Here is a 13,587-nt window from a genome sequence, read left to right as displayed (position 1 = left end):
GGGCTTACCATAGTCCTTTCCTGGATGTCTTCATCAATGATGAGTTTCCAAACCAGTGAGTGTCTTTGTTTTTAGTGGGAGCAGCAGCCACAGATGTTGTGATTTTCTCCAAACCACATAGATTGTGTTTTATTAGAATGGGAAGACCTGTAAATTCCACAGATCTTGTGATTTTCTCCAAATAACATAGATTGTATTTTATTAGAATGGGAAGACCTGTAAATTCACTATTTGAACAAATTAGAAAAGAAAATTGGATCAGCAAACTGAATTTCAATAAAAAAATTCTTCTTTATTTCATTCTTTTTTAAAAGAATGAAATAAAGAAGAATTTTTTTATTGAAATTCAGTTTGCTGATCCAATTTTCTTTTATAATTCATCCGATGGTCAAACAGAATCTGGATCCAAACTGCAGTATCAGAGGCTATCTACTACGTAACACACGGTGAGGAACTATTCCCTTTCTTTTGTTGGCTTTTCTTATCTGAACAAACTGTGTTTCTGAGAAAGAGCCCGTGTATACATTGGCCACCAATATCACAGTTTTTTGTTGTATCAAATCAGTTATTTTAGACACACTCGAATCCAAAACAAATGTCCTCCACTATGATATATTGAATGGTAAAGCCTGATAAACATCATTCTGTACAAACCCCATAAGGGTAGGCAGCGGCTGGATTTTGTGGTCTACCATGTTTTGGCTATGGACTGCTGTTAAAGCAATTGTCTGCTTTGGGTGCCTACTTTCAGTATGTCATTTTAGGCTACACTGAGCTATTAGAAATAGAGAATTAGCAAATTAGATGAGCTTACTGTTACACAATTCAAGGATACAACATGTGATGTTTCGGTCATCTCACGTGGCCTTCATCAGGTTGCAGATGGATTGGTGCAACGATGATCTTAGCACAGGTAAGATGGCAGGTATATCTCTAAAGAGCAGTGGTGGCATAGCATCAATCGGTGTGCAATCTGATATTTGATGAAGACCATGTGAGATGACCAAAGCATCATATGTTGGATTGCGTAATAATATACACATCTAAGTAATATTGGTGTGCTAAGTTCTTGCTATTGAATTGGAAGGGATTCGGAACCTACACGAGCAGCAGATCTTTCTTGCCAAAGTTTTGTGGTCTATCTTCTTATGAGCTGGTATACATGTAATCGTCTGTTGTTTTAGCCATTGCCAAGAATAGTAGGCTTCTAGCTTGAAAGCTTTGTCTTAGTCTTAAAGCAATATACTTTAATTGATTTCATTGTCTGTCCTACAATACTTTTTTCTGTTGCCTCCTTTTCCGCTCATATTGTGTTTTTTTTTCTGAGAATATTACAAAGTATTGCAAAAATTGAACGCTTTGCCTTGATTTTGGAATAGCCGAGTTCTGCATGCAATATGTGAGTGATCCTGACTCAGATATTTATATGGAATCTCATTAATTGTAAATTTATAGGAAAAATCCAAAATTGATCTCTTATATATCTTAGAAAAATGTTAGAAGATCACATTGGTGGTCTGTTAGGCGCCAGGATTCTTCTGCTGTGCGGGGTAGATCACTGGCCTTGTCTGGTGCTGTGGTCTCCCATTCGGGCCTGGCTGCTGGGTCTGCTGCTTAGTGCAGGTGTCGGTCCCAGTGTCTTGCACAGCTTCATAGTGTCCTTGTGGTTACTGCTGACTCTCGAGCTAAGTCTATGGTAACCAGTGGTATACAGAGGCAGCCCTACCCTCTAGAGTCTAAGTCCAGAAATCATCTTACTGAGCATGTCCATGATGTGGCGCCTTCTCATTGGTGCTCAGACGCTGACTGCTCTGGTGATGTGGCGGCTCCGGATTCGCACAGGGCGACGCCCTGTCAAACTGGGCGTGAGTGTTTGGGGTGGAGCCTAGCACATGAAAGGCTTCCAGCACCGCAAGCGCGTGTTCTAGCGTCATTTGTGATTGCGCGGGGGTGTGGATATGCTACCACTCTGTTTGCATGTGTGGGTGCTGCTCTTTACCAGTGACTGTGTCTGTGTGTCTAGGGGCAGTGTAGGGTGGGAAAACCCCACTTGCTTAACATCTGTCTCCGGTCGTGTGTGCGGTTAACTGCTGAGTTACAGAGCAAGCCCAACCACTAGCCTAGACTTCCCTGGGAGAGCGATAAGGTTCCACACCTAGCTTGGCATTTGCTTCTACCTCTGCAGGTTTAACAGGGTATTGCACTTTGTTTATATTTTCTGTGCCACTCGGTGGTTAGCTGAGTTTGGTACTTATATGTTTTTAGTGCTGCCCGATGGTTAGCTGAGCTTGGTACTCTGCGCCTCGTTTGCTCTGTGTGGTTTTAATGCAGTGTGTTCACTAGTTTTTTATCTGCCATTATTCACACTAGCAGCAATTATTCATCTCTGCACGGTGGACCCCGGGTTGCGATTGCACTTTATAGTTTAATTTAATTTAGTGCAATCCGTCAACCCTAACATGGTCGCTGTCAGATCAGATCCACATCAGTCCCAAAGCTGTGCTCTGAAGAGTTCCATATGGGGCACCTTCTAAGTAAGAAGCTGATGTAGACACTTCTAGTATTGGAAATATCTTGGTGGAAACAAGTGGTCGTTCAATTTCATGGACTCGAGTAGAATTTTATGACAGATGACTGTGAATTATCAATCATTTGTGGCTCTGACATTTCACCCATCTTTTCTATCTTCTGTACGTCCCAACCTATAGAACTGATCTTTTGTCATAATTTTTTTTATTTTGACAGGGATGGAAAAGACATGGATACTACTGCTACTTAATCAGTGCTTCAGCTAGTTCGTTCTCAGAAGCAAACACCACTTGCAATAGTAAAGGAGCCTATCTGATGACTGTGGAAGACAGGTATGAATGGTAGTATCTTCTGGCATTGGAAATTTAGTTATTAAACAGACGTTGAAAATCTGTCCCTGCCTGTTATGGACACATGGGTAAATGAGTGGTTATAGTTACGGTACAGGAAGCTTTTCCATGTCCATAGCTGTAAACTTAAAGCATCATTCAGACGTTCATGTGTCACGGTCCAACCACAGACCTTGATGCACTGACCGGTCATGGATCTCCCGACCAGGACTCAAGAACCTCATATGTGCCTAACGTGAGGCTGTTGATTACGAGTCAGGAGACCTATGGCTGATCCACGCATAGTCACATGACCAAGACACATCAGGATGAACGTTTGGCATGTCCCTGGCCATAAAAGTCTATGGGTTCAACAACCTTAACCCTGCAACTAATATATGGTGTCAGTGTACCACGGACGTGCAAGTTTAGTCTTAAAATGGCCCTATACATTTAATAGTTGTTATTCAAATACTTGTTCTGTGCACGTCCACATATAAGAGCTTATTCAGACATCCGTTAGTTTTCTTGTACGAAAAATTGTCCGAGTTTCATTAGTGGTTTTGATCAGAGTGTCATCATAGTTTGGTTAGTGTCAGTTTTTACCTTCAAAGTTTCAACAGTTTTTCTCAGATGGAAAAAAAGAGGTTTCTCAAATTTTTCCTATCAAACAGGCTGTCAGAATTGGACAGCACATGGATGACATCCAAAGTGACGTCCAATTTTTTTTGGCTGACTTAAAATCTGCAATGCACTTAAGTGAAAAGTTGGCCAAACTAATGTCAGGATAGGTCTGCTTTTAGATGCTAATGGAGACTATTTGGCTTTCCACTGAAAAATGATGTTGGGGTAGAAAAGGATTGGAAAAACTTGATTTCAATGCCCTGTCCTTTTGTTCTCATGAGTCTCCTCCAATGATGTCTGGCAGGGTCTTTTATCCCTCTCTGCTCAGCGTGTATTTATGTGGAGGGAGGCCATGAAAGGTAAATGTTGAGTGATAGCCATCTAAGGTGTATGGTAACCTGAAAGGTGTTGTCCACTACTTGTAAAAAAAACTTTATCAATGGGCCAAAACTTAAAAAGAAATAAAACAAAAAACAAACAAAAAAGCATACTCACCTACAGGACAGGTCTCTCCATTTTGCTGCCTCCACTGAACTCCTGGTTCCTTCTTCTGGTGGTGATCAGTATATGACGCCTGCAGCCATTCCAAGCTGATGTTAGGCTGTAGCCATGACATTTTATTGACTTGGAGGAAGTGTTCAGTTCGATAGTATAGATTTTTTAACCACTTTAGGCTCATTGATAATGTTTTTAGTCACGTACAACCTTTTTAATTCTAATCCTACTCACTCATTCATGCGGAGACATTTACAATATTCTACATCCTTGAATGGCGTAAAATACAATAAGACGTATAGTGCGGCAGCTCCGAGTACCTGACCCTGCATCCTCTGACGTGTTCTGCAGTCATCAGCGAATATATTGTTACAGCAATGGGTTATCACTCATTTCAGGACTGCTGAGGCTGCATCTGTGCTGTCCAAACTTCCTGAAGACAGTTGTCCTGACCAAAGAAATTCTGATAAGGAAGGGAAGGCAGGTTATCAGGCTTAAAGGAAACTCTGGGGCATAAAAACCTCAATGGGAGTGTAATAGGAGGGATCTGCAGAGATAAGAGTGTCCGTAATGCCTGGGGGGTTTTGGGGACAGTATCCGGTCTGGCGTAGAAGTGTTTACGGTACTCACGAGGATATACAGAAAACTAATAAATAGAATCCTACATGATGATAAAGTCAATAAATTAATTATAGACGTGCTGAGCACTATTTTTCTTTAAATCTTCTAGTAAACTAGTCATAGACCCTCACACTTCACATGAGAGTACACCCTATACTGTACACGATGGCACACATTGTGCAGCCACATGTCCAATTTTTATCCCTTTTAGAATTGTTGCTTCATTTATTCCTCATGGACCTTTCCTAGGAGCCCCGTAGAGGATGAATGGAGCCGCGGTTGGACATCCGACTTGCCATACAATATTGTAGAGGGAATAAAGGTTCCCTGACGCAGGTCCTGGTAGTGGGTGGTTTTCAGTGGACAGCTCCTTTAAATGTAATGCTACAGGTAGACTAGGCTGCTACCTGCTGCCTACATTCCTAAAATAGACCTTATTTTCCCTCTCTATATGTGATTCTAAATGAAAATGTAACATGTTGCATTTTAATGGCAGGTTTGAACAGGCCTATTTAACAAGTCTGATCGGGTTTAGACCGGAGAAATATTTCTGGACAGGGCTCTCTGATAACGAGGACAGGAACACTTTTAAATGGACGAACAAGGAAAGAGTATTGTACACCCACTGGGACGCTGACATGCCGGGTAAGTCACCAAATCTCTCTATATATGGTACTTTCTGAGAGTGCAGGGACTTTGTGATTTAAGAGGTGTACTGAGCCAATCACGTCTCCCCACTAGTGCTCCTCTTTCCCTCTGACAGCACATACTGGAGGAATATGCAGCTGCATCCCATCCTTCTCCCCTCTCTTCTGCTTCCTCTACTACTTTAGATGCATTTTTAGGGGGAACTAAAGAAAATTTCCAGATAACTGAAGAGTAAGATGATGCCACGTCTTTCCATAAGTAGTATTCAATTATGAAAAAGTTATATAATTGGATTTGGCCTTTGCTGGTATCGAAACCAATTTGGTCATTCAATGGCCTGAAGTGCTCCAGGGTCATTCGGGCAGTATTTTATTCTTGACCCATTGCATAGCATATATAGGGTAGTCTGGAAAGGACTATGCAATAAACTCTTCTTTGCGTTTTCCAACAAGTCTTACAGCCAATTGTAAAATACAGTAGAAGCTGGACACATAATGCATCGATGGGCAGAATCAACAAGTTTGTCTCTATTGTTGCTGGAAGTTCTTCCTCCTTCTATGAGGTCCTCAAACCTTAGCATATGGATAGGGATTGTCTCTTTAATTTGCAATGAAATTGTGTCTGCTCGCACATTTGTTCGTTTTAGCAACAAGATTTCCATAAATGACGTTTCCGTATACCGTATCTTTTTTATTGAATTTTCAAGGCAGGAAACAGGGCTGTGTAGCCATGAGAACTGGGAAGAAAGCTGGATTATGGGATGTTTTGAACTGTGATGAAAGTGCTAAGTATGTGTGCAAGAAGTGGGCACAAGGAGTGACACCACCACCATTCCCGACCACAACACCTGAACCAACGTGTCCTCCCAACTGGAAAGAATCAAAACGTGCATGTTATAAAGTAAGGAGCACTGATCTAAAGAGAGCAAAATACTCCCTATGCAAGAAAACTATTTGGAAGGGGGCTTATGCAAAAATTACCAAAAAGTATAATGCACCCAACCCCTAATCAGACCTGTATGAAAGGTGCTGAAAACTTCTCTATTAAAATTCAATCAGTTGAAGACCAGGCCATTATCCCTCATTCCTGACCAAGCACAATGGGATTATTTCTTGGATATTGAAATCATTTATGTATCTTTTTTTCATGATATGTGGGGCCTAAACTTTATGTTATTTTCATACTCTCTTTTCTTATTTTGTTGTCGTTCTCAGGCGGTATGGGTGTGAAAATATGGGAAATAGGAGTCTGTTTTTTCTTAATTTTTGGACCACTGACACGCTTCTAAAAATGTGTTCGAGTTTTTGTAATAATTATTATTTTTTATTTCTTACATGTTTTTCTTTTTCTTGACAGGGGTGGGCTAAAACAGCTATTTTAATTAACATTGGCTTATTAATTTATCTTATACATGATATATACACTCACTGGCCACTTTATTAGGTACACCATGCTAGTAAGGGGTTGGACCCCCTTTTGCCTTCAGAACTGCCTCAATTCTTCGTGGCAGAGATTCAACAAGGTGCTGGAAGCATTCCTCAGAGATTTTGGACCATATTGACATGATGGCATCACACAGTTGGCGCAGATTTGTCGGCTGCACATCCCTGATGCGAATCTCCCGTTCCACCACATCCCAAAGATGCTCTATTGGATTGAGATCTGGTGACTGAGGAGGCCATTTGAGTACAGTAAACTCATTGTCATGTTCAAGAAATCAATCTGAGATGATTCGAGCTTTATGACATGGCGCATTATCCTGCTGAAAGTAGCCATCAGATGTTGGGTACATTGTGGTCATAAAGGGATGGACATGGTCAGCAACAATACTCAGGTAGGCTGTGGCGTTGCAACGATGCTCAATTGGTACCAAGGGGCCCAAAGAGTGCCCAGAAAAAATTCCCCACACCATGACACCACCACCACCAGCCTGAACCGTTGATACAAGGCAGGATGGATCCATGCTTTCATGTTGTTTACGCCAAATTCTGACCCTACCATCCGAATGTCGCAGCAGAAATCGAGACTCATCAGACCAGGCAACGTTTTTCCAATCTTCTACTGTCCAATTTCGATGAGCTTGTGCAAATTGTAGCCTCAGTTTCCTGTTCTTAGCTGAGAGGAGTGGTACCCAGTGTGGTCTTCTGCTGCTGTAGCCCATCTGCCTCAAAGTTCGACGCACCGTGCGTTCAGAGATGCTCTTCTGCCTACCTTGGTTGTAACGGGTGGCAATTTGAGTCACTGTTGCCTTTCTATCAGCTCGAACCAGTCTGCCCATTCTCCTCTGACCTCTGGCATCAACATGGCATTTCCGGCCACAGAACTGCCGCTCACTGGATTTTTTTCTTTTTCGGACCATTCTCTGTAAACCCTAGAGATGGTTGTGCGTGAAAATCCCAGTAGATCAGCAGTTTCTGAAATTCTCAGACCAGCCCTTCTGGCACCAACAATCATGCCACGTTCAAAGGCACTCAAATCACCTTTCTTCCCCATACTGATGCTCGGTTTGAACTGCAGGAGATTGTCTTGACCATGTCTACATGCCTAAATGCACTGAGTTGCCGCCATGTGATTGGCCGATTAGAAATTAAGTCTTAACACACAGTTGGACAGGTGTACCTAATAAAGTGGCCAGTGAGTGTATATGTACATATATACACTCACTGGCCACTTTATTAGGTACACCTGTCCAACTGTGTGTTAAGACTTAATTTCTAATCTGCCAATCACATGGCGGCAACTCAGTGCATTTAGGCATGTAGACATGGTCAAGACAATCTCCTGCAGTTCAAACCGAGCATCAGTATGGGGAAGAAAGGTGATTTGAGTGCCTTTGAACGTGGCATGATTGTTGGTGCCAGAAGGGCTGGTCTGAGTATTTCAGAAACTGCTGATCTACTGGGATTTTCACGCACAACCATCTCTAGGGTTTACAGAGAATGGTCCGAAAAAGAAAAAAAATCCAGTGAGCGGCAGTTCTGTAGCCGGAAATGCCTTGTTGATGCCAGAGGTCAGAGGAGAATGGGCAGACTGGTTTGAGCTGATAGAAAGGCAACAGTGACTCAAATTGCCACCCGTTACAACCAAGGTAGGCAGAAGAGCATCTCTGAACGCACAGTGCGTCGAACTTTGAGGCAGATGGGCTACAGCAGCAGAAGACCACACCGGGTACCACTCCTCTCAGCTAAGAACAGGAAACTGAGGCTACAATTTGCACAAGCTCATCGAAATTGGACAGTAGAAGATTGGAAAAACGTTGCCTGGTCTGATGAGTCTCGATTTCTGCTGCGACATTCGGATGGTAGGGTCAGAATTTGGCGTAAACAACATGAAAGCATGGATCCATCCTGCCTTGTATCAACGGTTCAGGCTGGTGGTGGTGGTGTCATGGTGTGGGGAATTTTTTCTTGGCACTCTTTGGGCCCCTTGGTACCAATTGAGCATCGTTGCAACGCCACAGCCTACCTGAGTATTGTTGCTGACCATGTCCATCCCTTTATGACCACAATGTACCCAACATCTGATGGCTACTTTCAGCAGGATAATGCGCCATGTCATAAAGCTCGAATCATCTCAGATTGGTTTCTTGAACATGACAATGAGTTCACTGTACTCAAATGGCCTCCTCAGTCACCAGATCTCAATCCAATAGAGCATCTTTGGGATGTGGTGGAACGGGAGATTCGCATCAGGGATGTGCAGCCGACAAATCTGCGCCAACTGTGTGATGCCATCATGTCAATATGGTCCAAAATCTCTGAGGAATGCTTCCAGCACCTTGTTGAATCTCTGCCACGAAGAATTGAGGCAGTTCTGAAGGCAAAAGGGGGTCCAACCCGTTACTAGCATGGTGTACCTAATAAAGTGGCCAGTGAGTGTATATGTGTGTGTGTAGTTATATACAGTATATACAGTGAGTACGGAAAGTATTCAGACCCCTTTACATTTTTCACTCTTTGTTTCATTGCAGTCATTTGGTAAAATCAAAAAAGTTCATTTTTTTCTCAATAATGTGCACTCTGCACCCCATCTCGACTGAAAAAAACAGAACTGTAGAAAATTTTGCAACTTTGTAAAAAAGAAAAACTGAAATATCACATGGTCATAAGTATTCAGACCCTTTGCTCAGTATTGAGTAGAAGCACCCTTTTGAGCTAGTACAGCCATGAGTCTTCTTGGGAATGATGCAACACGTTTTTCACCCCTGGATTTGGGGATCCTCTGCCATTCTTCCTTGCAGATCCTCTCCAGTTCCGTCAGGTTGGATGGTGAACGTTGATGAACAGCCATTTTCACATCTCTCCAGAGATGCTCAATTGGGTTTAGGTCAGGGCTCTGGCTGGGCCAGTCGTGAATGGTCACAGAGTTGTTCTGAAGCCACTCCTTGGTTATTTTACCTGTATGCTTAGGATCCTTGTCTTGTTGGAAGGTGAACCTTCAGCCAAGTCTGAGGTCCAGAGCACTCTGGAAGAGGTTTTCATCCAGGATATCTCTGTACTTCACTGCATTCATGTTTCCTTCAATTGCAACCAGTCTTCCTGTCCCTGCAGCTGAAAAACAAGCCCATAGCATGATGCTGCCACCACCATATTTCACTGTTGGGATTGTATTGGGCAGGTGATGAGCAGTGCCTGGTTTTCTCCATACATACCGCTTAGAATTATCACCAAAAAGTTCTATCTTCGTCTCTTCAGACCAGAGAATCTTATTTCTCATATCCTGGGAGTCCTTCATGTGTTTTTTAGCAAATTCTATGCGGGCTTTCATATGTCTTGCACTGAGGAAAGGCTTCTATCAGGCCACTCTGCCGTAAAGGCCCGACTGGTGGAGGGCTGCAGTGATAGTTGACTTTGTGGAACTTTTTCCCATCTCTCTACTGCATCTGTGGAGCTCAGCCACAGTGATCTTGGGGCATCTTTACATCTCTCACCAAGGCTCTTCTCCCACGATTGCTCGGTTTGGCTGGACGGCCAGGTCTAGGAAGACTTCTGGTGGTCCCAAACTTCTTCCATTTAAGGATTATGGAGGCCACTGTGCTCTTAGGAACCTTGAGTACTGCAGAAATTCTTTTGTAACCTTGGCCAGATCTGTGTCTTGCCACAATTCTGTCTCTGAGCTCCTTGGCCAGTTCCTTTGACCTCATGATTCTCATTTGGTCTGACATGCACTGTGAGCTGTGAGTTCTTATATAGACAGGTGTGCGCCTTTACAAATCAAGTCCTATCAGTTTAATTAAACAAAGCTGGACTCCAATGAAAGAGTAGAACCATCTCAAGGAGGAGCACAAGGAAATGGACAGCATGTGACTTACATATGAGTGTCTGAGTAAAGGGTCTGAATACTTATGACCATGTGTTATTTCAGTTTTTCTTTTTTAATAAATTTGCAAAAATTTCTACATGTCTGTTTTTTTGAGTCAAGATAGGGTGCAGAGTGTACATTACTGAGAAAAAAAATGAACTTTTTTGAATTTACTAAATGGCTGCAAAGAAACAGAGTAAAAAATTTAAAGGGGTCTGAATACTTTCAGTACCCATTGTATAAATAGCAAAATTTAATTTTTTTTTTTTACTTCACTTGCTTTATATCTGGGACTGGCATACAGTATTAGCTCCAGTTACAGGGGAAATTCAGCTTCCTGCCTGCATAGTAGCTGACTGGGTCTCCTAGGATTCCCTACATATATCCTGCGATCGCATGACTACTGGGTATGGAGGATAGAGCGCCATTAGTGCTTCCTACATGCTACATACACAGCACTTGTTGGTCACAGTGTATACAATGATAGAGAAGGCAGAGACGTTAATAAACCATTTCTGCCTTCTCTATGTGGCATCTTTAAGTGTCTACCAGCTAGCCAGCTCTGTGCCCCCACATCTCTACTATGCGGTGACATTGGACCGCCCAGACATGTATCGCCTTTTGGGAAAATTGGAAACATTTAATTTTTCTAAGCTCTGACGGTATTAGAATATAATTATAAATAAAGGGCATCATTCGTGTGTGAACTGGGCAGATTTAATCAATATCTGGTCAAAATATAAGAAAGACGTGCATATAAAACTACAACGGATTAATGTATGCATGTTCGGAGTATATCACATTTATTTTCTGCACTGTTTACAAGGAATGCGATATCCAGTTTACACTACATCTGTTTTTTCCACAGCATTACCAGGTACCAAATAGTGAAAAGCAGTCATGGTTTGAGTCGAAGAATTTTTGCAAAGCAATCGGAGGTGACTTACTCAGTATCGGAGACAAAGAGGAAGAGCAAATAGTGTGGTCAATGCTGCTGTAGGTAGCACCACATTTATGGATGATATGCTTTATAGTATTCTGTATGTGCATGCTTACCAACATCTGGGGTAGTATAACAGGGAAGTCTAAGTCTTGCACACCCAAAAGAGCACAAAAAAGGGTAAATTACATAAACCGATTCCAAGACATGTCCAAACTTGCCAGGATTGTTTCCGAAAATTGGGGACTATAGCATCAAATCTGAAGCAGCATAATGTTGGAGCAGAGACCCTGATTCCAGCAATGTATCACTTACTGGGCTGCTTCCTGCAGTACTTGCTAAAATCATTGTTCTATCTACTGCAGATCTAGCATTACTCTGAATGCTGAGCTCTATATAACCCCGCCCTCACCACTGATTGGCAGCTTTCTGTGTATCCTGTACATAAATATCAAAAGACTGACCGTCACTTCCAAACAGAAATCAGGTGTGTACATGTGCTTACTAAGAGTAGCCCTCTCCAGATATAACCAACAAATAAAGTAGCGGTCTGTAGCCGTATAGCATGAAAACATGAAACATATGAAATTTGAATTGCACTACTGCTCTAGAAAATTATAAAAATTGAGATACTTAGCGCATAAATTGGCCAATTCATGGGTGCCCAGCAGCCGCGATAAGGAAATTCTAGTTGGTGGGAACCTGCCTAATGTGAATCCTCCTTGTGCATAGGCACAAAGCTGTCAATCAGTGGCAGGGACGTGGTGAAAGACTACGTAGCAGTAGGCTTACTAGTCCTCTAGTGATATTCTCATGCTGATAAAACTGGTATTTTAACAAAGTGACATGAAGCAGCCCGGGAAGTTACACATCTCTAATGAGGTCTGATTATTGCACAATTCAAAGCGGAGCCATAATACAGCTGTGTATGACTTATGTGGTGTGATGGATCATACTCAATATAACATGTACCTGTGGAACTCCGAGGCTTCTAGCTTCCTGCTGCATGCCTCTAGCACCCAACCATCTGAGACTTCCGTGGATCCTTCCACATGCCATTCATGTAGGTGGGAGTCTTCCTCCTCACCATTGGCTTTCCTCCTCTGTGAGCCATCTCCTCTGTAGGCTATCTCTTTGTACCACACTTGGTCTCCAGTGTCACGCAACTCAACTGAAGCCCTCTCCAACAGTGGTTGGGGTTCTACGCTGCAAATTTTGACGAGTACTTCTGGCACTCCGTTACCTTGGTCCTCTGTTCAAATTCTGAGCGTAGACTTCACTCTAGCCTCCATTCCTGCAGCTTCCTTTCTATCTTCCTCTACCACATACAGGGGACCTTACCCAAACCCACAAATTGCTGAACGAGTTCCTGTTCACTACGATCGAACTCATAGCGGATGCCAGTTATCAGCGTATGGGACTTTGTGGTAGCACATAAGTAAGCATGATCATACTGACCCCTGTCCACTTCCAAAAGTGCCTTCAATGGGTATGTGAGCATCAGAATTGTGTAGTCATAAACGGAGAAGGTGGTCTGGCCAACTACTTACATTTTCTTGTACATCTTCTGGATGTCCCGGTTCATGTGCACTGGGAGAAGAGTTGGCACCAGGCTGTCTTGAAGACGATAGTGAGATGCAGCAATGTCCTGATGAGAAACCTTGGCTCCTGGCATCATGTGTATGTTGCTTTAACACCTACCTAAGCATTTTATAGACCAAGTACCCCCGTTCCTGGTAGTAACGTTCGCTGATAGCAATGTCCTCTTTTACCAAAATAACGCCCCCTGCCACAAAAGCAAACATTGTTTAGAAATGGTTTAGGTTCAGGAATGTAGAGCCTCTTACATACTTTCTGTTTCTTCTTCTCTATATAAGACATGATGGCATCTACCGCCAAGTCTTCTGGATTGGCCTGTTGAAGAGTAATCCAGATGAAGGCTTCTCGTGGTCAGATAGCTCACCTGTAAGTAATGCCTTTCATGTTTTCCTTGATGGGATACATTTTAGCCTCAAGGGGCTTTTCTTAAAGCCGAGTATTTTGTTTCTGTCTTGGAATGAAAAAGACCCTGTTAGGTATAAAAAAAATTGCTGCAATTTG

General features: G+C 42.6%; 1 protein-coding gene across 2 annotated transcripts in view; it reads left to right on the top strand.

The window, feature by feature from the left end:
* MRC1 (mannose receptor C-type 1) overlaps positions 1-13,587 on the top strand; it is a 126,795-nt gene that overhangs the window by 77,095 nt on the left and 36,113 nt on the right. For both annotated transcript variants that reach the window (XM_073581867.1, XM_073581868.1), the window contains exons 10-14: positions 2,746-2,861; positions 5,095-5,243; positions 5,953-6,146; positions 11,416-11,543; positions 13,365-13,452. In XM_073581867.1, the coding sequence (XP_073437968.1) occupies positions 2,746-2,861; positions 5,095-5,243; positions 5,953-6,146; positions 11,416-11,543; positions 13,365-13,452 (675 nt within the window). The remainder of the gene's footprint in view (positions 1-2,745; positions 2,862-5,094; positions 5,244-5,952; positions 6,147-11,415; positions 11,544-13,364; positions 13,453-13,587) is intronic.

This window comes from Dendrobates tinctorius, unplaced genomic scaffold, assembly GCF_039654945.1.
Source record: "Dendrobates tinctorius isolate UK_male_01 unplaced genomic scaffold, ASM3965494v1 ptg000070l, whole genome shotgun sequence".
Lineage (NCBI taxonomy): Eukaryota > Metazoa > Chordata > Amphibia > Anura > Dendrobatidae > Dendrobates > Dendrobates tinctorius.
Note: the sequence above shows the minus strand (reverse complement) of the source record. Positions and strands in the feature narration are given on the sequence as shown.